Source organism: Coregonus clupeaformis, chromosome 6, assembly GCF_020615455.1.
Source record: "Coregonus clupeaformis isolate EN_2021a chromosome 6, ASM2061545v1, whole genome shotgun sequence".
Taxonomy (NCBI): domain Eukaryota; kingdom Metazoa; phylum Chordata; class Actinopteri; order Salmoniformes; family Salmonidae; genus Coregonus; species Coregonus clupeaformis.
The window spans coordinates 28634282-28660657 of NC_059197.1; the positions used below are offsets into that span (position 1 = coordinate 28634282).

At 43.9% G+C, this 26376-nt stretch overlaps 4 protein-coding genes across 4 annotated transcripts in view; all 4 read right to left on the reverse strand.

Annotated features, from left to right (window-relative positions):
* Window positions 1-231: 231 nt before the first annotated feature.
* On the reverse strand, window positions 232-5596 carry LOC121568303 (tripartite motif-containing protein 59-like). Its single transcript, XM_041878855.2, has 5 exons — window positions 5554-5596; window positions 2126-2459; window positions 1781-2002; window positions 1482-1691; window positions 232-1396 (listed from the first exon to the last, which is right to left on the reverse strand). The coding sequence occupies exons 2-5, from the start codon at window positions 2378-2380 to the stop codon at window positions 1124-1126; spliced, it is 960 nt and encodes a 319-aa protein (XP_041734789.2). The 5' UTR covers window positions 2381-2459; window positions 5554-5596; the 3' UTR covers window positions 232-1123.
* A 559-nt stretch (window positions 5597-6155) lies between these two features.
* Window positions 6156-19626, reverse strand: LOC121567652 (importin subunit alpha-3). The gene is made up of 17 exons (XM_041877841.2): window positions 19404-19626; window positions 16735-16779; window positions 16300-16389; window positions 15828-15857; window positions 15674-15726; window positions 15227-15322; window positions 14827-14912; window positions 14554-14640; window positions 14236-14405; window positions 11107-11151; window positions 10802-10933; window positions 9912-10040; window positions 9138-9242; window positions 8950-9021; window positions 8680-8842; window positions 8451-8545; window positions 6156-8337 (listed from the first exon to the last, which is right to left on the reverse strand). The coding sequence occupies exons 1-17, from the start codon at window positions 19470-19472 to the stop codon at window positions 8239-8241; spliced, it is 1566 nt and encodes a 521-aa protein (XP_041733775.1). The 5' UTR covers window positions 19473-19626; the 3' UTR covers window positions 6156-8238.
* Window positions 19627-21573: 1947 nt separating this feature from the next.
* On the reverse strand, window positions 21574-22776 carry LOC121568304 (ADP-ribosylation factor 1-like 2). The gene has a single exon (XM_041878856.2). The coding sequence runs from the start codon at window positions 22261-22263 to the stop codon at window positions 21673-21675; it is 591 nt and encodes a 196-aa protein (XP_041734790.2). The 5' UTR covers window positions 22264-22776; the 3' UTR covers window positions 21574-21672.
* A 1364-nt stretch (window positions 22777-24140) lies between these two features.
* The window catches only part of LOC121567653 (protein phosphatase 1L-like), a 43988-nt gene continuing 41752 nt past the window's right edge, over window positions 24141-26376 (reverse strand). Inside the window, exon 4 of the mRNA XM_041877842.2 lies at window positions 24141-26320. Coding sequence (XP_041733776.1) covers window positions 25971-26320 — 350 coding nt within the window. The 3' untranslated portion in view covers window positions 24141-25970. The remainder of the gene's footprint in view (window positions 26321-26376) is intronic.

Below are 26376 nucleotides of genomic sequence, written 5' to 3' on the forward strand. Positions count from 1 at the left end.
TGGAGCAACACTCAATCCACTCATCCTGAGATGGAGACTTAACCTGTCTTCCCATTAATTTAATTCCGACAGGTATCACAAGATTATTGTAACGCTTTGAACATCATCTAAATATGTGTGAAACAAAAGTTCAACATACACCTTCTGCTACCATTTCTGTCAACCCGTTTACGCTTACGTTCGATAAATCCAACGTATGCACCACACAGAACGCAATGCTGCAAGGCAAACGCAGCGTTCCATTGGAAATGAATGTACTTCTGGTGTACCAAAACCCAACAACGCAGTCGGTGTGTTCGAAGCACACATGCATTGTAGTTGACTTATAGAAAATCCATACTTGATTTAACAGAAGGCTTTTCTGGTGAAGGTTAAATAGCTGGAGTTAAATGCAACAGTCCTATAGTATTATTTATTACAGTATACTGCATGTAGAGCTATAGAATGTCTTTGAAAAAGTTGTGCATAAGGTTATGAAAATTGTACCTTTTATGGCTTATTGTTGAATATAACAGCTTCCAATCTGCTGAATGCATTTCAGGATTTGTGAAAAGTTTGTTTTTCACTTTGTGGTACATGAGGCAGTATCTTCCTGTGATGCGCTTTAGCTGGGGTCAGGGTTAGTTCCAGAAGTAACGCCTGTTTTCTGTCAACTGTATCCTGCTGCATCAGAGAAGTTCCAATCACTAGGCACAGTTAGCATTAATCCCAAACCAAAGGAGAGTGACATTAAGACCTTACATCACCAGGTGCTGGGGTCCTTCCTGAAGTGAAGACCCATGTGTCTTTCTGTCAGGAGCTGAGGGTCTTGTAGAGGGATGCCAGCTGCTGGTAGGTGTTCTCCCCCAGTGTGGAGAAGGCAGAGCTGCACCGCCACACCACCTCCACTGTCTGTGCGTACAGGAAGCCTGCTGTCTCCCATAGTGAGGCGGTCAGTTCACTGCTTAGGTCGTGCACCATCTGACTGAGATGGGACAGCAGGGAGAAGCCCAGAGATGCTCCCCCAACAGGATTCACCCACACGGCAGCCAGGAGCAGCAGCAGCCCCAGAAGCACCACAGGGGGAGTGGGCTGCAGCAACAGATCCTGGACCCAGCCTCCAGGGTGACTCCCTGCCTCTGTCCTAAGAACCGTCCCCAGAATGGGTGGGCTTTGCACAGCAGAAGAACCGAGGCACCGGCCCTTCCTCCAGCTCTCCGATGGTCACACCAGCCCAGTGCTGCTCCAGGTACTCAGCAGCACGGGGGGTGATGGAGAGGGATATGACTCTGGGCAGGGGTGCATTTACCAGTGCCTCCACCCTCTCCCGGAACAGGTACACCTTCTCCAGGAAGACCAGGGGAGAGTCTTCGTCCTCCACGGCCGAACCCAGAGACAACAGGTCCAGCTGCTCCTCCTGTGGGGAAGGGTGGCACCATAATATACAATCAAAGGTGAGGAAGTAATGTCATGACAACAACACCGACCCAGGCTATCCTTACCTGCAGCTCCTTCAGCCTCTGGATGAGTGGATCGTAGGCCAGAGACACCTCCACGCTTGCTGTGTCCAGGGCCCCCATGAAAGCCTCTTTCTTCCTAGAAAGCACCAGCTCCAGTCCCTGGAAGTACTGTTCCACGGCCTGCCGGTCCTGCCTCACTAGGCCCTCACAGCTGGCCTTCTCCTGCTCCAGCTGCTCCCCCAGTTTACACACCTTCAGGAAATAACACTTCACATAATCTAACCAGAAGTTGGTCAAATGCATTAAATCCATTATTACTGGTAAATAAACTGATACATCACCTCTGCCAGGCGGTGGTCTGAGAGCCTCCCCAGCAGGTGAGTGGGCACCTGCCTCTCCCGGATGAAGGCTGCCTGCAGGTCATCGATGGGGTGTCCCTGGTGCTGGCCCACTGTTAGGCAGAAGCCACAGATGAGCTGGCGGTCCTGGACACAGTAGACGTTGAGGGGCTGTCGGTGGTGCTCAGGGCAGGAGGGGGGCCGTGGTTGGCTGTCCTTCTGGAACTGACAGGTAAAGATGGGAATAAAATAGATGATATACCACTTCATTATACTGTAACTATAAAGATATGCCCCGATGTGACAATGACCTAAGATCAAATAAAAACGTATTAAACAAATGGTTACCTTCTCAATGATGGCGCGGAGGGAGACATTTATGGGCAATGCGTCAACACCTGTTGGTGGGAGCTCTACCACACTGCGGCAGTTGGGGCACTTAAGTGGGAGCCGCAGTGGACGCCAGATGGAGTAGACGGCAGAGACTTGGAGTACGTTGTCCAAGCAGGATTTACAGAAGGTGTGAGAGCAGGGCAGAACCCGAGGATCAGCGAAGAGGGAATAGCACACTGAACATGTCAGGTCCTCCTCTAGGTTCTCCATGCTGCGGTGGGGTGATGGGACAATGAGGCTCTGCGTACCTGGCTTGTTTCTGCTCTTGCAATTCAATGCATCGTTTAGCCTGTAATTGGAGGAGCGGACAACACTTGAGTATTCTAAATCAAGAGTGAAGTTCAAAGGTTTGAGTTGTCCTGACAAAGACTCCAAGAACCACTTGGCTTAATATTTGCAATCTAATTGTTGGTGATGAGTGTTTGGTTCATTATAATGATTCATCAACAGGTGGAGTCGCTTCATGACAACCTGCAAAGTTTAGTGGTTGGTAGTTCTGTGGCCTACTAGCATATTAAAATGAAAGTGCCAAACCAGTACCTCCAAACCTGGACAGCAGGGGATGACGACTTCACACTGGATGACTCCCACCTCACCGCTATAAGCTATTTCAGTCTGACCGGATGATCAGCAGTTTCTACTGTCTCAGTCTAACCCATGTATAGGTTTGTCGGGCACTACAATTATTGCCACTTGCACATTGCTCGCTGCATACATAACAAATAAGGTTGGTTGGCTGAGATGAACAACACAGACCCACATGAGAATTGTTTCAGTACAATAATTAATTCAAATAGGGATGCAATATGGTTAGTGTAATAGTGTTACATACAGGGCCGGTTGGGAGTCCTAAACGAGATTTGGTTGGGCCCCCACCACTAACAAAAAATAGTGGCACCCTCTTGACAGCAGAGAGAAATTTACACTTTAAAGTTAATTTCCTGCAGTTCTACACATTTGCCATGGGGCAGAGAGAAAATGTAGCAATTGTATAATAAATGTCATGCAATTCTACTCAGTTTGCAATGGGGCAGAGAATCTTTGCAGTTTTAAAGCTAATTTCCTGCAATTCTTTCCATTTTGCCATGGGGTGGATATACATTTTTGCAGTTTTACAGCTAATTTCCTGCAATTTTACACATTTTGCCATGACTTATGCCCTGATATCTGAGTGAGAGTGACTAAGTCAATGGGGGCCCCCTGTAGGTCAGGGCCCCTGGGCATGTGTCCTGCGTGCCCGGTCGGTATTCGGCCAGGATTTCTACAAGTTTAGATAACTGGCTAGACTAATTAACCAATCAAAAAATGGTTAGCTGATTGGCTTATTGAGTGACTGTCAGTGACTGACAAAACAATTTAAAAACTGCTGATTCAAAACCAAATTTGGAACTATTCTAACTCAACAGTAAGTTGAGAACCTGACTGAGTTTCTAAAAAACAGGGTCCCTAAGCGATCAGCTTATGTCGCTTATGCCTTAAGCCGGCCCTGGTTACATAATGACTAAAGAATGGTTTTCCTGGGACAGGTTGCCCAACTACAGTATAATGTAGTCGGTTTGGCTACAGTGTAGTGCAATTGCCAGAAATGTAACAGAACAAATAAGTCTAGGAAACACTAAAAGCTCCAACTACCAGAGATCAAGATTACTAGTACTGTATTACAAACACTACCGTTCAAAGGTTTGGGGTCACTTAGAAATGTCCTTGTTTTCAAAAGAAAAGAAAAAGGTCCATTAAAATAACATAAAATTCATCAGAAATACAGTGTAGACACTGTTAATGTTGTAAATGGCTATTGTAGCTGGAAACGGCTGATTTTTAATGGAATATCTACATAGGCGTACAGAGGCCATTATCAACAACCATCAGTCCTGTGTTCCAATGGCACGTTGTGTTTGCTAATCCAAAAAGGCTAACTGATCATTAGAAAACCCTTTTGCAATTATGTTAGCACAGTTTGATTAAAGAAGCAATAAAACTGGCCGCCTTGAGACTAGTTGAGTATCTGGAGCATCAGCAATTGTGGGTTCGATTACAGGCTCAAAATGGCCAGAAACAAAGAACTTCCTTCTGAAACTCGTCAGTCTATTCTTGTTCTGAGAAATGAAGGCTATTCCATGCGAGAAATTGCCAAGAAACTGAAGATCTCATACAACGCTGTGTACTACTCCCTTCACAGAACAGCGCAAACTGGCTCTAACCAGAATAGAAAGAGGAGTGGGAGGCCCCGGTGCACAACTGAGCAAGAAGACAAATACATTACAGTGTCTAGTTTGAGAAACAGACGCCTCACAGGTCCTCAACTGGCAGCTTCATTAAATAGTACCCGCAAAACACCAGTCTCAACGTCAACAGTGAAGAGGCGACTCCGGGATGCTGACCTAGGCAGAGTTGCAAAGAAAAAGCCATATCTCAGACTGGCCAATAAAAAGAAAAGATTAAGATGGGCAAAATAACACTGGACTTTTTCTTTGCAACTCTGCCTAGGTCAGCATCCAGGAGTCGCCTCTTCACTGTTGACGTTGAGACTGGTGTTTTGCGGGTACTATTTAATGAAGCTGCCAGTTCCATAAAAAATCTGCCGTTTCCAGCTACAATAGCCATTTACAACATTAACAATGTCTACACTCTATTTCTGATCAATTCTATATTATTTTAATGGACAAAACAAGGACATTTCTAAGTGACCCCAAACTTTTGAACGGTAGTGTAGATAATGTGGGGGTTTGCAAGAGCCCACTCATTTTGGTGGCAGGCTGCACTAAACTAACTGTACAATAGCAGTTTGTTCATTTGGCACCTCAGGTTAAATTGCAGACAGGTATATGTTCACGTGATGCACCCCAACACCTGAGTGACACTATTCTTGCTGAAATAATAACATGATCATAACAGTTAGCGGTCTGACCAGGTCTAGAATGATATTTCGCTTAAAAAAGTGTTTTGAGATTAATTTGGATTTATCACGAAATTTAGGCTACAAGTGGGTTTTTTTACCTTCCTATTTGTGCGGCACTCTTGACAATGTACAACAATAGACATAGCTTGTAACATAGTAGCCTATAACAGACTTCGTTCACACTCATATTTCTGGCATAAATAAGCTTACTCAATTAACAAAATAAAACAAAAGCATGAAGACACTTTAAAAACCCTGCAAAGCTGCCCTAAGTTTTCGCTTTTGGAAGTAAACTGCGATGCCACTATCTGCCTGACACATTTACATCACAGCTGGTTATTTGGGATGCATTTCAACGAGGCTACTGCGCATTTTTAATCACAAACTCAAACCCTTTCAAACTTTATGATAGATACGACTGAAAGAAAAGCCTAGCTTTTTAATTTCACGAAGTACAGTGTGTGGTTATTTTCAAAACACTCACCGATGCCCGGATACGTGCGGAATATCCTCTTACTCTCGTTCTGGTTCCTGACTATAGTATCTCAGTGCGCATGCGAATTACAGCAGCCTTTTCCCAATCATGTGCCTGCCTATAAGAAATGTAAATCAAGCGCACGGTTACAAAGTAACCTCCGATGGTGGTGTATTGATATACCCAATGGCTGGACGATTCTCTTCTCAACACTCATCTTGAAAAAACGTACACCAATTTTAGAAATCAATCATTCCGCCATCATTAACACAATGGAAAAATCTAATGATTTATTGAAATAGCATGGGCGACCGAGAAATACAAATTTATACAATTTATGGGCAAGTGGCAAACTAATGCAGGCCTTAGGGATGGGGGTGTGAGCATGCGGGTCTGGGCAGATGAGATGTTTGGATGTACGTTTGTATATGTAGTAAAGAAAGAAAAAGGTACTCAGTATAAAATATATACACTAATGCACAACTTCTTTCACCATAGCACTGCATCGCGGACAAGGACGTTATGTTTGACAAAGATATTGAAATACTGCAAATGACAGATCTGATCCTAAATGAAACCAGAGGCAACAGAAGACAAACAGACCATACCTGTGGGTTTCACTATTTATTTCTTGAAGACAACCTATCCTGTAGATCCAACTCAACAGGTTAACCACCTTTTCTTCCATTTCATTTGTTACATTTGAAACCACATCTTTGCTAACAAGGAATGCTGCTGCTGCAAAATTTTTTTAAACTATGTTCAACAGAAGGTTATGACCACAAAGTGTAATCAATTTCTAGTGTTTTTGAAATTAACACAGAAAAATGGGGTAAGATTGAGCACCTAAATGGAAAAGAGGGGGCAGGAGCAAGGGTTTGGGAGGTACAACATGTATCATTGAGACACCTTGTCGAGGCTAGGGGGTCCAATCCCCGATACTTACCTTTCCCAAACTCAGGGGTGCCTCAACATCCGAGGCAGAACAATTATTGCCCCTCCTAAAAAAATAAAATCTAATTCTAATTCCCTAAAATGGCTCAACATGAGTTGATCATGGCTACAACTGAATACAAAACAAAGATTGTGGTTGGATGACGCATATTGTTGAAGGTGTTGGCAGGTCTGATTTGATAGTCTAACCACACCTTTTGAACGACTTCAGGCCTCTCACTCTGCAGTACATGTGCAAAACTGTTCAGATTAAATCTTCAAATCAGAAACTTAAGTCAGTAAGGGAGGGGGAGACATGTAACATTTAAACAGCACAGTTTACAAAAAAATAAATATTACACTGTGTACACAGCCTAAAGAAACTAAAAAAAAAACTAAAATTAACTGTGCTATAGTTTAGTACATGCAAAGGTTATGAATCGAAGTTACATAACTGCCATTTTTCATTACCCCTTGTGATAAGTCAAAGCTCAAAGCTATGGCTACAATACTGCAAAGCAGTGATTTTTGCTCCAAGAGAAAGAAAAAAACATTAAATCATGCTAGGGGAGTATACAAGTCATTTGGTTGACAATAGTGATGATGTCAGAATTTCACAGCATCAAACCCATATCTGGTGCAAAGGTATGGTTATTGTGGGAAGGTGGAATATGATCCTGATCACCTTACATAAGCAATGAAAGTAAAAGCAGAAAATAAAAATAGTACACACTGGATGCAAAAAGAAAAGTCCAAAAGCCACCAAATGCATCTGAATACAATGCACCCACTGCTCCACCTGCCAATAGCATTGTCCAGTGTCAATTAATACTAACTTAATAACAGTTAAAACAAACAAAACCCTTGTGATGATGTCTTATTTATTTTTTCATTTCCAAAGTTCTTCCGTTCAGGGATTTGTATCTGCCTCTTTAGAAGGCAGAATTTCTTCTTGTATTTTCCTTAGTTTGCGCTTCTCGGTTTTGTTACTCTTATGTTATGTATCTTTTCGCTCTCTCTGCATGCGTTCACATCCAGTCTTCTTGCACACTCCAGACACGCACGCGCACACACGCCACTTGTCCATTCTCTCGCACACGCGCAGCTGGACTCTGGCCCTGCCCACCGCCGCGGGGGGAGGGGGGGGGAGACGCCCCACCGAGGGCCTCCGGTTGGAGGAGATGAACCTGGCTCCTCAGCACTGAGTCCAGACATTCATACACAAAGGGTCCATTCACACACACGTCTGATGGCGTGGCCGATTGGGGGATGGGCGCACAGGAAGTGGCGCCCCCTCCGGTCGGAGGACCGCAGAATTGTCATATGGTTCATCTTACGCTTGTTTTGTTGGTTTTCCTTTTGTGTTTTTGTGATTTGTTGCCTCAATTTCTTGATTTTGATTCTCCCCGGGCTGACGCCGCATTTTTGTTGTCATTGTAGTAGTTTTCCGTTTTAGTCGACAGCTCCAATACTTGGCATGTCTCAACGCATTCGATGTAGATGTTTGTTTTTTTACAACACATTTTGCCACTCACTCACTCGCACCCACTCGCCATCTCAAACTTCATTTGGGCTGGTTCCCCCGGAATGCCAAACGAAATCCACACATTTTCTCAGATAAGATGCAGCCACGGATCCCACGAGCCAAGCACAATGGATCTAATTTCTCTCACACTCTTTCGCTCTCTTTCTCTCCTAATTTGTTTTATGTTGAACAGAGTGCTGCATCGCGAACAAAACTCCAGACTCCCGAGATGCCTTCTAGAACTGGAACCCCTCTGCTGGCACGTTGGTGGAGGAGTTGAAGCCGTACGTTCCCCCCTGGATCGCCTCCGGAACCAGGCTGGAGTCTTCATCAATCTGAACATGAGACAATAACAAGTCAATCATCTATACAAATAAGACATTCCACACAATGTAGTATGCAGTACCTTCCCCAACCAAGACATGACCATATTAGAGAACTGACTTACATCATCAGATGAGAAGAACTGATCAATAATTTCATAGGCCAGTTTATAGATGTCTTCATTCTCATGATTCTGGAGCTGCTCCACCTTCTCCAGACCTGAGGGGTGGGGAAGAGAGAGAGATGGTTCAGCAGTCAAATCTACACAGCCACTGAGATACAATCACTATACTTCAACATAAATAGTAGATAGGAACAATTATGTTTTAGGTAACAGTGGGCTGGGCTCTCACCTCCACACTCCTCGATGAGGTTGGCGATGGTCTCGGCCTCGTCGTCGGCCATCTTGAGGATGTTGCTGAGGCCGTCCAGGACCACCTGCACCACCTGAGCATCCTTCACTGTCAGCAGGTTACAGAAGGGAGGGATCACCTGCTGCTGGATCAGGTATGCCACCTACAGGACCGGAGGAGAAGGGTCAGCTTACAAAACAGTGGGAATTTGAGTGTATGGATGGATGTGAGGTATATGTGGTAAAGTGGGTAGGACTCAGTTGAGCTCACCTGGTCCTTCCTCCCGCTAATTGTCAGGTTGCTGATGGCCCAGGCTGCTTCTTTCTGTGTTCCAAAGTCTCCCTGCAAAAACATTTCAATTAATATTTCACCAATATGATACTCATTACTGCTTCATTTTGTGCATGAGAAATCTCTGATGAACTGATGAATGAAGCAGTGACAGTGATGAAACAGACCTTGTCCAGAAGGTGGATGATCATGGGTACCAGGTTGGCGTCGATGACGGCCTGCACCTGCTGCTGGTTGCCTGCTGTGATGTTGGACAGGAACCACACTGCCTCCTGCAGGACGGGAGAAGAAACAGCACTCAGTCTGCGACTACTCCTTCAAGTGTTGTGTGATAGAGGCAGGGCTTACAGAGACTGAATAAGCAGTCAGTGTGTGTGCACGTGTGTCAGGAGGACTGCAGAAATAGTGAGAAGTTCCCACGTGGAATTCAAAGGTGTGTGGACTAAGCTAGATCAGACTCCAGGGGCCTGCTCAGAGCGGAGGCCCCTGGTCGAGATGGGGTGCTGGGGGCGGGGCAGGGGCGGTCGTGAGGCCCTAATCATTGGCTCAGTCACTGAGGGAGGGACCTCTGTTTGAGTGACAGGCCTCAGATGCACTCCGATATCAGCAGAGACCCATGGGTCTTCAGCGCCCACTATCCTCCACCCATAAATACTACACACACGCACTCACTCACATCTCACACTCTACCCCAGACCACCCAAAATCTACTCAAACTGCAATTTCCATCAGCTCCTTGAAGTCTTCTTGATCCGGCTCTTCCATGATGCGAGTACCTAACTAATAGTTATATCCCCATTCACTGTGATTCATACAGCATTCACACTAGCACCATGTCTCTGATATCATCACTTCTAGCATGATCAGTCACACTGACACCTGCTGTGCTGTGGCAAGGTGAAGCGGTGCGGAGTGTATGTTTTACCGCGTGTGTGTGTTACCTTGTTGATCTTCTCCTTGGGGTGTGTGAGGAGAGAGGAGAAGTGTCCCAGGGCGTCACAGTTGAGCACCACCTGGGTCTGTTCATCTGTTCCAGTCACTATGTTGCCCACCGCCCGCAGCGCAGCAGTCTAGAGACACACACAATCAAGTTCCACATAGCAGTCAATACAAACAACTCCAAGCATCAACGAACATTCATGCAACTAACTAAAGTAAGCAAACCAACCAATAAATAGAACCACCACCCAAAGAATGACTGAGTATGAATATCAGCACAGTAAGCAACAGACAAGGCATCAGGGCCAAGAGTAAGACCCATTCAAGTCCTGAGCAGTATCATCTCTAGGGTCAGCTTACCTACTGCACCATAGTAACTGGCTTACACACACACCCAACAGCCCCACCTGGCCAGACAGGAATCCGTCTCAGGTCAAAACACTGCAGCTCAGGACAAGAGCTCTTTTCCTAACCCCTGCCTTACCCACTCCAACGTAACTTTATCTAACCACCGCAGTCCACAGGTCTCCAAGTACTTGACCAAAAACCACCCATAGCCCCACCCCCTTCAGTGTTTGCAGACCTGAAGGAAACTGATAGGGTTAAGTAATATGATGGCTCTACCTATCCTTCTGATGAGCATAGAGAAGCCACCCCCATATTGCTTACACACCCATCTGATTCCATCACATCTGCAAAAACAGCTATGGTAGGGCAACAGTTCAGTCCTTACAAAAGCAACCATTGCATTTGGTGTGCATCGGTCTTCCTGAGCCCCACTGAGTAGGGTGAAGCTGCTCCTAGATGCTGATCTGTTTTGTGGTTAATGATGGATTTGGGGAGGCTAAGCTGATCCTAGATCTTTGGCCCACGGGCATCTGTGTCTCCATACCTGGACTTTGACCTCCTGGTGGCTAAGCAGGGGCACCAGGTTGGGCACGATGCCCGAGTCGATGACCATCTGAATCTGCTCGTTGCCTGCGTCCGTCAGGTAGGACAGAGCCCACACTGTGTCAACCAGGATCTACAGGGGTCAAAGGTCCCAAAAACAAAACATTCACACATTCATCAACATATGGATCATATATCAATATCTGCTTGTGGTTATTAAAAGAGGGCAATCAATATTATCAATGTCAACTTTTACTATTTGGGTTGTCTCTTTCTGGATACAATCAGTGATTTAGGAATACTCACATTAACATCAGTGTGGTGGATCAGCACACAGAGAGCTGGAAGAATCTGAGATATAAAAAGAGGGATAGAGCAAGATAGTCAATGAGGGAGATGCCAACAAAATGACAGGAACAGTATATTCCCACAATGCAGCTGTGCTGCAGCCAGCAACAGTTTGAGCGTCCCTTCCAGATGGTTAGCATTGCACCTGTACTACCATTACTGTACCTCTCGTAAAGTTGGCCTTTCCTTCTCATTTAACTTGTTAAAGTATTGCAATACAGGACTTAACTGCTGACGCTTGCCTTTCTCTGACATTTTCCCAACTGTTAACAATGATGACGTAGTGGTGGCGAGTCAACTCCAAAATAATTGATTCCTCAACGTTGACTCCCCGCATTGACTCCCATTTCCGAGTGTCAAGATTAGATTCCACTAGGAAATCGACTCCTAAGATTCAGTATTTTTTGGAACAGTGGAGACTGATTAGTTGCCGTACTTCTGAGAACAAACACTCACATCTTTCATAGCGAGCTAGCGAGGGACGGAGAGAGAGGGGAGGGGCACAGTATAGGCAGGTCGGCCACCAGGCAGAACCGTGCACTAGGGCCATCTATCGGCAAGCTGTATCTCACAATATTTGGGGCTTGCAATGTCTCGCAACTTCATTAAAGCAGGGCCTATCATCAATGAATAGGCTAGGATATTGAGATGGAACACTTCGCTTTCTGACAGTCAGTCACACACAGTATCTGCTTGGGTTGGCTTCACGCCATTCACAGGGGTGTTAGCCAGGGCACCAAAACAGTGGAGAAGTTGCTTCAACACTCTTAGTTGTTGCTAAAATTGACCCACTATGCTGTTTACTTTCTGCATCTACTTCATATCGCTGAGTCTACCTAAATTACACAACTTTATTTATTCAACTTATATAGCACTATTCATTACATAAAGAAATATCAAAAGGCATGTAAAGCAACAAACAAGTAATTAAAAAACATAATCATCATGAGTTGATTGACGGACAAGAGACTGAAGGTTGAGAAAGTTCATGGCTTGAGTGAGGTGGTGGTCAAAGGGGAGAGCCTTTATATTTATAGCCCATCGTCTAGTTAGGCTATAACACTGAAAATAATGTTTTGTGATAACTGCACTGCGATTTTAAATGTTGTGGGGGGGGGACAAAACATTGTTTTCGGTTAGGGATTCTTCGTAGCGTTAAGGATCCCAATTTCCCACGCCTTTTTTCTAAGGGGCTTATGGAATTTTAGAGACATGGTCCAGTATTATTCAGCAGTGGTGCCTCTTCCACAGACATGCCGCTCTGAGCACTAAATCAGCCCTCATTTCCCCAGCTTAGGAGCACACCTGCTGGGTACTGACTAATCCTCCTCTCTCCCTCCCTCCATTCATCCAACTGACAACCAGCCAACTACTGATCAATCCCTCCATCTCTCTCATGAGGAGAGTGGCATTGGGAGGAAATAGGAATGTACAGCAGGAGCCAGGAGGACAGACAGATGGATATAAACTCAGCAAAAAAAGAAACGTCCTCTCACTGTCAACTGCGTTTATTTTCAGCAAAATGTGTCAATATTTGTATGAACATAACAAGATTCAACTGAGACATAAACTGAACAAGTTCCACAGACATGTGACTAACAAATGGAACAATGTGTCCCTGAACAAAGGGGGGGGGGTCAAAAGTAAGGCCGTATCTGGTGTGGCCACCAGCTGCATTAAGTACTGCAGTGCATCTCTTCCTCATGGACTGCACCCGATTTGCCAGTTCTTGCTGTGAAATTTCTGGGGGGAATGGCCCTAGCCCTCACCCTCCAATCCAACATGTCCCAGACGTGCTCAATGGGATTGAGATCCGGGCTCATCGCTGGCCATGGCAGAACACTGACATTCCCGTCTTGCAGGAAATCATGCACATAACGAGCAGTATGGCTGGTGGCATTGGCATGCTGGAGGGTCATGTCAGGATGAGCCTGCAGGAAGGGTACCACATGAGGGAGGAGGATGTCTTCCCTGTAACACACAGCGTTGAGATTGCCTGCAATGACAACAAGCTCAGTCCGATGATGCTGTGACCCACCGCCCCAGACCATGACGGACCCTCCACCTCCAAATCGATCCCGCTCCAGAGTACAGGCCTCGGTGTAACACTCATTCCTTCGATGATAAACGCAAATCCAACCATCACCCCTGGTGAGACAAAACCGCGACTCGTCAGTGAAGAGCACTTTTTGCCAGTCCTGTCTGGTCCAGCGACGGTGGGTTTGTGCCCATAGGCGACGTTGTTGCCGGTGATGTCTGGTGAGGACCTGCCTTACAACAGGCCCTCAATCCAGCCTCTCTCAGCCTATTGCGGACAGTCTGAGCACTGATGGAGGGATTGTGCGTTCCTGGTGTAACTCGGGCAGTTGTTGTTGCCATCCTGTACCTGTCCCGCAGGTGTGATGGTCGGATGTACCGATCCTGTGCAGGTGTTGTTACACGTGATCTGCCACTGCGAGGACAATCAGCTGTCCGTCCTGTCTTCCCTGTAGCGCTGTCTTAGGCGTCTCACAGTACGGACATTGAAATGTATTGGCCACATCTGCAACCCTCATGCCTCCTTGCAGCATGCCTAAGGCACGTTCACGCAGATGAGCAGGGACCCTGGGCATCTTTCTTTTGGTGTTTTTAGTAGAAAGGCCTCGTGTCCTACGTTTTCAAAACTGTAACCTTAATTGCCTACCGTCTGTAAGCTGTTAGTGTCTTAACGACCGTTCCACAGGTGCATGTTCATTAATTGTTTATGGTTAATTGAACAAGCATGTGTTTAAACCCTTTACAATGAAGATCTGTGAAGTCATTTGGATTTTTACAAATTATCTTTGAAAGACAGGGTCCTGAAAAAGGGACGTTTCTTTTTTTGCTGAGTTTATATATCCCAGGGGCACACACACCCATGTACACTACTGTAAATAATGCTCAGATTCAACAACACACTGACAGACAGCCAGCCAGAGACTCAGATAGACAAACTAACAAGAGCCTAAAACTAACAAGAGCCAGTAACTCCTGGATAGTGTCCATAGCTCATTTTGCCAGGACAGATTGACCATGACCCATGTGGCACACACACACTGCCTCTCTTACCTCCTGGATGGTTTCCATTGGTGGCGGTGGGTCCTTGTGGCGGCAGAGGTTGACCATGACCCAGGTGACGTTACGGAGGAAGGTGATAGGGATAGAGGGGCTGATGAAGGACAGCAGGGGCTTCACCACGCCCAGACTGATCACATAGTCCCTGCACTGGGGGCCGTCGCCTAGGAACAGACACAGAACAGACAGACAGTTTCACAAACACTCACCGATAATGCCTTGAGACAAACATCAGAGAATCCCTGAGCCATTCCCACAATCAGCCTCCCTTGTTAGAGTGTCCCAGACACATAGTAAAGGATCCAGACTCACCTATGATGTTGCCCAGGGCCCAGACTGCCTGTTCACACACGTTCTGGTGAGGAGAGTGCAGCAGCCTCAGGAACAATGGCACAGCATCTGCAGGAGAGGAAATACTCTCAATATTCAATAGCTAACTCAATCACCAAATACTACAAATAATCTGCTTTTCAGGGTCAGATAAACAACAAATCCAAGACTTGGTAGGCATGATGATTGAAAATTCCACCTAGCCCCCAGAGTGTGCTGGCAGTGGTTACGCTGAGGTTGTGAGCTGGTACTTACTGGACTGGACCACTGCCTGGGTCTGCTCTGAGGTTCCCGAGGCAATGTTGGTCAAAGCCCAGGCAGCCTCAAACTGTAGAGATGGACTGGAGACGGAGGCAGAAGTAAGATGAGGTAGAAAGAGAAAGGTGGAGAGGGGAGGGATAGAGAGAAACAGAGTGATGAAACAAGAAATGGAAAGGGTTGTTATTCCACAGTCTGTGGTTATGACAATCCTCACATCTGATTATGGAAAATCCTGACACATTTGCATTGCAACATGGTTCCATCATCATCTGAAAAGATCCATTCTCAGTGCAGCGATGCTTAGCTTACATTCACTGCAGCAATGATTAGGTCACAACCACTTGTGTTATGTAAGACACAGAGTATCTATAACACAAAGTAAAGCCCTGCTTACTTGTCATCTCTGTCCAGACAGTGCACCAGGATGGGGAGAATGCCAGACTTGATCAGGTCATCTATGGGAGGGTTACGATCACTAGACAACAGCTTCCTGCAGGGAGAAAAAGTCAATTATTTCACACATACTTGCACTTAAGACACTCAAAACACAGACACATCAAATAAAGGAACGTGAAATGTACACATTGAGTTGTTGTGCAACACCGGTGCTGTTGAGTACAGACATGACATAGCAATGCAATCTCACAACAATTACACAAACCCGGCGACAATGACAAAGAACTAAGTCTACCACGCAAGCCGAAAACCATTAAATAATTAATGGGCTGTGCTCCAGAACCTGCCACTCCACAACATTCTAGAGATGGTTTTTGAAACCATGTTTGAGTGTGAATCACCATGGCAACCACCAGAGCCGGGTGTAGGAGGAGAGAGTTCCTACCTTGCAGCCTGCACGGCACTCAGCTGAACTCCCTGGTTGTCACTGGTGGCATTCTGCAACACAACAGCACACAGGGAATCACATACAGTGGAAGGAAATATGTGTCTGTAAGAAATGTTTCAAACATGGAAGTGTGAGAGGGAGATGCACTTACTTGTACTATTGCTTCAAGAGAGGTGTTTTGCTGCAAGATAAAAGGAGGTAGTTGGTTAGGGAACAATTTATTTTGCCTATGTCAAAACACAGCCAGAGGTATCGTCATGCGTTTGTTTGCACTGTGGCCACACCTCAGGGTAATAAGTCAGGCCGTAAGAGGCAGTCCTGACTGGGAAAAATAAGTCAATGTCTGGAGACAAACTTTGTATATCACAAAAAAATATATATATTTTTTGTGTAAAAGAACAGTACAGTTGATATTAATCCTATTTTGTTAATCTTTTATTGCAACAGCAAGAGGTCCCCTCCCATTTGATTTGGACTGCATGTGGATCTCTTTTAGCTAACAGTTCTAGGAACTCAGTCTTACCATAGATCTAAATACCCTGTTAATCGCCATTACATCAGTGATTACTTCCAAGGAAGGAAGGAAAGATGCTTTTTCAAAGTATTTTAACAGAGCCACGTACCGATCTGAAGTCTCCGTCGGCATCAGAGTCCTCACAGATGTCCTCGTGGGGCACATTTCTCCTCTTCAGCAGGTGCTCGTCCCTTTTGTTCTGCAGAGAGCAGGGCAAGACAGCCGTCATAACATACATGCATCAGCATGGCAACAGGCTCAACTATTAAACAGGCATTTTAAAGGGACACTTCGGGATGCTAGCAGATAGCACAATGACTGGAAGTCTATGGGTAACGCTAGTTAGCATTGGCTCACAAAACTACCTTCAGACAGGACAGACATACAAATGGTATCCACAAGTTCATCTGACTCTGGGGAAGTAGATTTAGGGCCTCAATGCCAAAATCCCAAAGTATCCCTTTAAACTCATCTTTCATAACCTGATTGAAATGCATTTGTATCTTGTCTGACATAGATTAAAGGAAAGAAGGTGAATGCTTACCTTGCGGAGTTCCACCACCACCTCTGTCCTCTGTCTTCTCATCGTCTATAGGGGAGAAAACGCATACATTAGCCTAGTCCAAATATACACTGTATGTGTGCCTGATTGTTTGTTGATACTTCCACAATCCAAGCCCAAAACATATATTAGATGTTTATCCTCCCAATATGATGACGGCATCCTGTGTATTCATGCTTAGAGAGCTGTTCAGAGTCAGATTGTTCATTAGTTCCCATCCACAGCCATGGATGGCACAGTGATAGAAGCAGCCTGCCATACCACTGCCTGAAATCACCAGCTCACACTCATATTATGACACTGACACCGTTTAAATAGACTGACTTAACACAGATCTCAACTGCTCCAGGCCTGGTGTTTTGTATGTAATGGTTCATGTTAATATTGAGTGGTAATACGGGGGACAATTTTCAAGCACCTGATTGACAGACATGACGTTTTTGATAAGGCCTCATTAAGTAATTTGCTATCATAACATACAGGCCTTTGGCCATTTGTCATGATCGGATTAGGTTAAATTCTTCCTTCTGTCTAAGAGGGCCCTGCCCATTTCCTTCTTAGAAAATTATTATTTTCCCTCTCACAGTGAAGTGGGAGACAGTGCAGCACTTCTATCATGTCTAGGTGTGATATAGCCTAGTTATGCACGTTAGTGGTTAACCGCAAACAATGCCCCTGCCGTTGACTAGCCATATTACTTCATTAAAAAGAGAAACGCACTTCTTGTCAAACCGGATACAAAGACAACAGGATTTCCTGACCATCTAGCTGAAACACCATAACACACAGGCGTAGCTAGTATAATTGTTCCTCTATCATCTGTTCCCCTTGCCTATAATCATTTTGCTTCCACTAGTTTGAACTGAAAATGTAGCTAAGTTAAAGAAGCCTTGTGTGTCGGTATGGTGCCCTTCCCCCCAGACTGTTCCAGCCGGGGTGCAAACTAGCTTTAGGACACAACATCGGGAGTCTGTGTATTGGTTGGACTCCCCTAGCTGTGGATCATTCTGATGGCTGGCGATGTAAAATAACCCTACCACAATATGGCCTCACCAAAAAAAAAACTTTCCCTGTCAACAAAGGCATGTGCATAATCTCTAGGAACTCTACATACCAAATGTAAAGTGTAATGTGTCCCTTGCTATCAAATAAACGTCTGAATCCAACTTTTGTCTGAACAGCACCTTATTCCTGTTGAGTTAGACAGCGGGCTGCCATTAGACCACACACGAGACTTCCTACCACAGTACACAGCAGGAATATGGTGCAGTTCGGACAAAAATTGGATTAATATATATATATATTTGATAGCAAGGGTCACATTTCACTTTACATCTGGTAAGTAGTTTCTAGAGATTATACATATGCCTTTGTTGACAGGAAACTTATTTTCTGTCGCCACCCACCAGAACGATTTACAACTCAGGGAGTCCAACCACACGGACTCCCGATGTTGTCTTCCAAAACTAGCGAAAACACTGGTTAGTATAATGTAACGTTAATGTTGAACTCTCCTACACTTGCAGCCTATCCATCCATCTACCTACCTCACAATGGCTATAACTTTCGTTATGGGTCTGCCAAGGCCTGTAAAGGGGCCCTGACCAACTAAATTCCGCCATTGTTTTGATGAACTACGCTAGCAGGGTAGATACTAACCTAGCTAGCTACCATCAGCGGGTACTGGCTAACCAGAAATATTTAAAGATTTGTAGTTAATGGAGCTGTTAACTAGTAAGAGGCTAACATGTACCATTACATTTGACACTTAGAACAACTAAGTACGAAGCTAAAATCAAATAAACTCAGTTGGGTGGCTACCGTTAGCTAGCTAAGTTGATCTAGCTGACGTTAGCTGACCAGCTAGCTAGTATAGTTGAGGTTCTTACTGCGTAATTTTCCCTTTGAGGTCATTAGTTAAGTAGCTAGCCAAGTTGGTCAACGGTAACTACCAGTTTCAAAATCTTACTGGCTACTTTGATATAATTAACGATATATACCATCTGATAATTGCGTATACATTAGTTAACTAGCTAACTACATGACATAGCCAGCAAGCTATAGTCGGGGAGGAGTGGGTGGTACATTATAGCTGGCTAGCTAACTACATACCTAGCTAGCTAACGTTAGCTAATCCAAACCACTGAGATGGCTGACTAGCGCCGTCGTTAGAACGGGATACGAATCTCGTTTAGTTAATCAAATTATCCCCCGAAAAGATGTGGGTAGGCATGTCAATTCCAAACCTCAAAACCAAACTGGATGGGCTGTCTGACACAGGTACCCAACTACATTTCAGATGACTGTCGAATAGCAAATATAGCTAGCTAGAACAGCGTGTTTGTCAGTGTCCCATTGCTATCACGGCCTGTAGTTAGCTAGCTTAGATAGAACTGGAAGTCGTTGCTAGCTCGGTTAGCTTAGCATGGGACGTTTCACGTGTTGAGGGTTACTTTTAATCAGATTCAGAAAGTCGGGTGGATGGATAGAAAAGCCTTGATCTATCTATTTGACGATCAGATAAGGCCTGGTTTGGGCTTGGTGCAAAGTTCCAGATCCTGAAAATTACAAACGACGTCACACAGCGCAGCCCCAAGCAACAAAATAGCGCATACGAAAGGGGACCCTTCGACGGAATCAGAATACTTTACCTCCAAATCGCGACCCTTGTTCTTGAAATTCTTCAGCCGCTGGTTGTCTAGTTTCTCGTTGTCAGCCATGTTAGCAATTTTAGCTATGTTTTAACACCGTTTGAAATTAATTAGCTAGCAGCTACCCCTTTCAAGTTCTTTTTTTCTCAGGCCTTTCAGTTACCGGATAATTTTTTGCTGGTCTGTCCGCGGTGCATACTGGGAATGCCGGTGGTAGATGAACAGCCTCGCTCTGGCGTAGAAGGGTGGGGAATTCCCCTTATTGCTCACTCATTGGTTTTGCGAAGAGGTTATTATTATTTTAAACCCTCACTAGGTTGCGCTGTGGTAGTTCAGACCACCACACTGTATCTCAGATTATTATCATCAATAAATTCTACAAATAGTGGGCATGAAAGTTCTTCTATAGTCTCATGATTGAGTAACATTAACGTTATGAGCTGTCAATCAGTGCATTCTGGTAAAGCGTTAGGCCTAAACAGTTACTAGTCCTATACTGATATATTGATATCGATATAGACTTCTTCCATATCGGTGCCATCAGTAATACATATCAAGTTGTGTTTTGTTGCCTCCTTGACCCTGAAACTATCAATATTCATCACTATGGCAACACTCAGTAACGTAGCTAGGCACCAAGTGCCAATGTAAAATGTCAAAAGTGTTATTTAACTTCACAATCTTTTCTAATTAGAATATTACACATAAGGATAATACACGATATACCAAATTACACTCTGCGTATCTATATCAAATAATACATTAACGTTAACAATGTGAATGGACATCCAGAATAGGCTACAAGCACATAGCTAGTAACATTACAACTGTAAATTAACGTTAGTCGTTAACGTTAGCTATGACTGTTACAATTAGCGAAAGTAAGATAGATACCATCAAATATGTTGTTTTCAACATAAAACAACTATGTTGTGCATTACAGTGAGCTTCATAGTGTATAGACATACATACCTGCAAGTCCATTTGCTGAACACTTAATTAATATTTCCAGGGTAATACCAAGTTGTCTAATGAGAAAAGTTATCCAGTTTCATAAAAAAAATGTATCCTAGAAAAAACACTTATGTAGATTCTAGAATGTTGAACATGGAACTAAAATCAAATTTGTTACAGAGCCAATTCCAATTTAACTCTACCTATTTTAATGGAATGTATGGGACATACCATTATGGAAGCACTGTTTTGGAACATGTTTATCATTCTAATCCACAGATATCACACACTATTTTGAGATTTACATTTACATCATTTATCCAGAGCGATTTACATCTTATCCAGAGCGATTTACACATTGGTGCATTCAATTTATAGCCAATCGGTATCATCTCTCAATCATTGTATGTGGTATAGGCCTACTACCCCTGTGTCTAAACGTGTAATTTCTAAACCAAAGAAGTCTATAAATGTTGCATATTGCTGTCTCATGAGGGGTTTGTGATTTGTGATGTTGTAGTTCAGTCCATTTGAATACTTGCATTATTCCCGTGTTTGCTCCAGATAAATTAGTCTTCAAAATAACTGTGCAGGCTAAATGCATTGCATCTGATTCTGGTCACTGGTTCTAATCCCCGAGCAGACTAGGTGAAAAATCTGTCGACGTGCCCTTGAGCAAGGCACTTAACCCTAATTGCTCCTGTAAATCGCTCTGGATAAGAGCGTCTCATAAATGACTAAAATGTCAATGTAAAGACTATGTCAAGTATTCAATAGTTTATATTTCTGCCTTGGAAAGTAACACCTTCAATAACAATGAGGCTACAGTGGTTTTTTATTTATAATTTAAAAAATGACAAGGAAATGCAGAAATTCACATCGCTGTATCAAAATCATACAACACTTTTGAACAATCAACAAACGTGCAAAATACTAGCTTTCAGCGTGAGATAGGTTGTGATCTCAAGTTTGTTCTGGAGAGTCTTGTTCCCATATTCAAGTATGACTGGGTCAGAATGATCCAACACAGGGCATTCTAAATCTTCATGGACTCTGCTCAACATAATCCTGAAGAAAAATACAAAATAATCCAAGGGAGATTATTACACCCATCCACATAGTTTTATAATCACTGGTCCTAACTGCAGCCCAGGCCTTTTGTCTTTCAGTTGTTTTGCTGTGCTCTTTATATCCGTATCAGTCTGCTTTAGTGAAGTCTTCAACAGATAGGCAACCCTTCTGAAGCCTTCCTCCAGGCCCACACCAGTCCTCCCAGAACATGGCTGGACAAACCAGAATTGTATAAAAAGTTGGATTATGAATAAATAATAATGACCAGATGGAGCTCTTTCTTTGCCTCCTCCAGACGCCTGCGGTCCCAGCTGTCCACCACAAACACCAGGGCCTCCGTGCCCGGGTAGTGGTGCTTCCAGTGGGGCCTCATCCTCTGCTGGCCTCCCACGTCCCACACGGTCAACCCCGGACCCCTCGCCTCCGTCTCCAGCATCTCCACGTTGAAGCCCACGGTGGGCACGGTGACGACAGACTCGTTGTACTTGAGCTTGTAGAGCAGGGTGGACTTCCCCGAGCCGTCCAGGCCCAGCATCACAATCTGAGCCTGCTGAGGGTGCTTAGACCCATGCAGTCCCATGCTCAACCCAAACACAGGTCCTGTTGTCTGGAGAAGAAGGCTGACTTGTGTTATTGTTACTGCCTCAGTTCTGTGCAGCAATGCTCTGCCCTGCCTGCAGTTACTTTGTGCTCTGCTCTGTAAGCTCTGTCTGTTTCTGAGCTCTGGCTGTGATGAATCCCCTCTTATAAAGGCAGGGTGCAAATCAGAATGACTTATGTACACCGAGGAGGCAGCAAGACCCCTCCCTCCATTGTAGTAAGATGCCCAAGTCATTACGCAGCTTTTGGTAAAGCTTTTTATGTCTCTGATGGTTCAGGTTAGAGCCTCTCAGTGTCTTCTATTACTATTGCACCGCTGAGGGAGTCACACCTGCTTCAGACCATCACACTCAGCAGGAAGTCCTTTTTAGGGCGTAGGGGGGTTTGTGTTGCTTCCTGAGTGACTGTCTCCTGGAAATGGCATCAGAGTGACCGTTTTAGACCAGTAGGTCATGGGTATGGTTAGTGGGTTACATCATACTGGCCTGTATGGTTAGCGGGTTACATCATACAGTTACAGTATCTTTGAATCCACAACATGCCAGACCAGCACTCCGTCACAACAAAACCATTTGGGGTAGTTGGCTGAGGGTGTAGATTCCAGGCAGCATAGCATGAGAACTTTCATAGTCCCCTTTATAAATAGGCTGGTCTATTGTTCAAACATAAATGTCATGATTAGTATCACCAGTACAAATCATATAATAAATCATATATAGTCTATATTGTAGGCTAAGGCTACACCCATTTATCTACACAGAACAAAAATATAAACCCAACATGTAAAGTGTTGGTCCATGATTCATTAGCAGAAATCAAAGATCCCAGAAATGTTCCATACACACAAAAAGCTTATTTCTCTCAAATGTTGTGCACAAATTTCTTTAGATCCGTAAGTGAGCATTTTATCCTTTGTCAAGATAATCCATCCACCTGACAGGTGTGGCATATCAAGAAGCTGATTAAACAGCATGATCATTACACAGGTGCACCTTGTGCTAAGAACAATAAAAGGCCACTCTAAAATGTGCAGTTTTGTCACAGATGTATTTTATTTTAATTAACTAGGCAAGTCAGTTAAGAACAAATTCTTATTTACAATGACGGCCTACACCGGCCAAACCTGGATGATGCTGGGCCAATTCTGCGCTGCCCTATGGGACTCCCAATTACGGCCAGTTGTGATACAGCCTGGAATCGAACCAGGGGGTCTGTAGTGACACCTCAAGCACTGAGATGCAGTGCCTTAGACCGCTGCGCCACTCAGGAGCCCAAGATCTGTCATGTTTTGAGGGAGCGTGCAATTGGCATGCTGACTGCAGGAACATCCACCAGAGCTGTTGCCAGAGAATTGAATGTTAATTTCTCTACCATAAGCTGCCTCCGTCGTTTTAGAGAATTTGGCAGTACGTCCAACCGGCCTCACAACCGCATACCTTGTGTAACCACCCCAGCCCAGGACCTCCACATCCGGCTTCTTCACCTGCAGAATCGTCAGAGGGGGGATGGGGGGCCTGGCTCTCCAGTGTGGGGAAAAGCTCATTCTGATTGGCCATCCATTGCTGTGCCCCTACCCAGTCATGGGAAATCCATAGATTAGAGCCTAATGAATTTATTTAAATTGACTAATTCCCTTATATGAACTAACTTAGCAAAATCTTTGAAATTGTTGCACTTATATTTTTGTTCAGTATAGATAGTGCAGTTCAAAGTGCTGAAAACAGGGCACGTGAATTGTCAGGTCAAAACACAATCACACAATGTATTCTAACAGTTTATAGATTTATAAAACAAACTAATAATTCAGTTTATAAAATACTTATAAAGACCATTATAAATTATTTTAAGTATACCTTAATGTAAAGTGTTACCTGGATTTACCCAGTCAACATCTACCACAATGTATCCCGTTTACCGTACAAAATCAAATAGAAAAAATGCAGAACAAAACTATTGCTAGTGACAAACCGACAGGTGGCATGATCAGGCTTCTTTAGGCCACTCACCAGCACTATCAAGCATGGTCATTGAAATATACTGTATTTGCAGATCTCTCAAACATAATTTCTCATCAGTTTTTTCTCCCATGAATGAAGACGAAATAATACAATGTTATGATCATTAATCCTTTTAATGTTATCTGTTTGATTTCATCTTAAAATTCACAGATCTTTCTTTTTTTAGTTTCTTAAAAACTAAAACATTCTGTAACATACATTATTTTGGAAGAATGTAAAACTGAAAAAGCACATAAAAACATACTAATCTAGTAAATACCTCTTTTGTTAATCAACCAAAGAGTTGGTGCATTGCTTTCTTCATTACAGATGTGGAGGGGGAGGATAACATGGGAACAGTATGTACATTCATGTGACACTTCCTTGTCTCATGGAGACATCTGTGATGTTATTCTATACGTGAGATATGATATCTACATGCGATGTGCATGGCATGTTTAACAAAGGTTACATTAGAAACCAAGGAGTTCATTTTGGCAACAAATTCATGAGGAAATTTATATTTAAAAAAATAAGGCAACAAGTACATATTTCATTCAAAGGCTTCATATTACGTTTTGAGTCAGTTTACAGAAATAAACAAAAAAAGTTAACTGTACAATATGACAGGCAGTGACGGTCTTTTTCATATGTACTCTCCCACCCCAGAGAACCCTGATGTAGAGGGAGCATGAGACCATAGAACTAAACCCAACTTCAGAAAGACAATCGGCTGCCAATGATCAGAATAAAGACGTGTAGGCTTTTCAAACAGTACAATGCCACCGCGCCTGTGAAAATTAATTTGTATACTTAATTCAAAAAGACTGACATAACATTAATATAACAGCATGGTGCAAACGTTTGTGCAACTAGTGTCAAAGTGCCACTCATTCCTAGATCAGAGTTAACAGGGGATTAGAGTTATAGAAATGCATTCTGGGCAGAGGGTTATACACAGATTGTTGTCGACAGACAGGCATAGATGACATCATTAGTAGTCTGCATGAATGAGGAAAGGAATCGATTATATTTAGTACCAATAAACTTAAGAACTTCAAAATACAGTTGCAATTTTCAGTGCAGTCATTTGGGGGTCCTCAACTGCAGGTCAATAATCAACACGGAGATCGGGAGCTGACTGGTTTTAATGTCTATGGAGCCGACAGACAAGATGGCCAATGTTTAGAATGACAGAACAATGTTAGAAATCAAGGGGTGACAGTGAAGCATCAAACTGAATGTGATTTCTATAAGACTCATTTGATATGATGCACTCATGCATGCAACAACAGTCCATTGATTAGGACTGCAGAGCATGTACCCATCTCATAATGCCATCTTAATCCAATCAGTCACATTGTCTGTTTGATTGGCCCCCAAAAAATAGGCCATGCCAGACAAAACAGAAGAGAACACAGTTACGTTTGTCTAGTCTCAGCTCTCTTTAAAACAGACAAACTATTTACCCCCTCCGGTTAACCAAACAGGTGTCCAGTTACAGGTGCTCTGATGTATGTAAGCACCAATCAGATGAGACATCTGCTGATAAAGGTTTTCTAAGAGATGTATAAATCACTGCCTCTGTCTCGACTTCAAATTATGTTGATATCTCGGTGTACCTCTTACGCAAATAGTGACTCAGTGTAGGGTCTGAGGATATGACTGCTTTAAAAAAAACTAAAAACATAAATGACACGTTATGTGGATTGAAGAAAAATCTAAACAAGTGACTGTTCGAGAGCGTGAGTGAATTTGTAGGTGTACATTTTAGTGTTTGCATCATGGTGGTGAATGGCTAATTTCTGTAAATATCTTCGATACAAACAGTTCTCACTCCAAAAACTGCAGGCTTGTTTTCTCTTTTCTCTTAAACCTATGCATATACATACAGTACATATATTCATATATAATATAGATTTCTCGTTTGGATGCATCAGCAGGTCTACTGCTCTGCGGCCTTGCCACTGGCACCTTTGAACTTGACCACCATGACGGTTATGTTGTCTGGGCACCCGCGGTAGAAAGACTGCAGGACGATGCTCTTGGCGCCAAAGTGGGGTTCGTCGAGGCGCTCTTTGATGAAGCGTATGGCCTCCTCGTTGCTGAACGCATCCCACAGCCCGTCCGACGCCAGGATCATAAACTCTGGCTGCAGCTTATCTAGGTCAAAGGTCATGATGTCGGGGTCAGGGATGACCACATTCAGGTTCTTCAGAGGGTAGTCGCCCAACGAGCGAGACATGGCCAGGATGCCCTGAACACGCCACGAACCGTTGAAACTGATGAAGCCACCTGGAGGGGGAGGATGGATGACAGAGAGTTACAGCACATGGGATGAAGAGAAAATA

What these genes read in the sequence shown, in the direction of transcription:
- LOC121568303 (XM_041878855.2), bottom strand. Translation starts at nt 2,380, where the DNA reads ATGGAGAACCTAGAGGAGGACCTGACATGTTCAGTGTGCTATTCCCTC. An exon ending in CAGACCACCGCCTGGCAGAG is followed by an intron (nt 1,692 to 1,780) that starts GTGATGTATCAG and finishes TATTTCCTGAAG; the next exon opens with GTGTGTAAACTGGGGGAGCA. An exon ending in AGAGGCTGAAGGAGCTGCAG is followed by an intron (nt 1,397 to 1,481) that starts GTAAGGATAGCC and finishes CCTTCCCCACAG; the next exon opens with GAGGAGCAGCTGGACCTGTT.
- LOC121567652 (XM_041877841.2), bottom strand. Translation starts at nt 19,472, where the DNA reads ATGGCTGACAACGAGAAACTAGACAACCAGCGGCTGAAGAATTTCAAG. An exon ending in TGTCTGGACAGAGATGACAA is followed by an intron (nt 14,913 to 15,226) that starts GTAAGCAGGGCT and finishes CTCCGTCTCCAG; the next exon opens with TCCATCTCTACAGTTTGAGG. An exon ending in AGTTCTTCTCATCTGATGAT is followed by an intron (nt 8,338 to 8,450) that starts GTAAGTCAGTTC and finishes TCTCATGTTCAG; the next exon opens with ATTGATGAAGACTCCAGCCT.
- LOC121568304 (XM_041878856.2), bottom strand. Translation starts at nt 22,263, where the DNA reads ATGACTTGGGCATCTTACTACAATGGAGGGAGGGGTCTTGCTGCCTCC.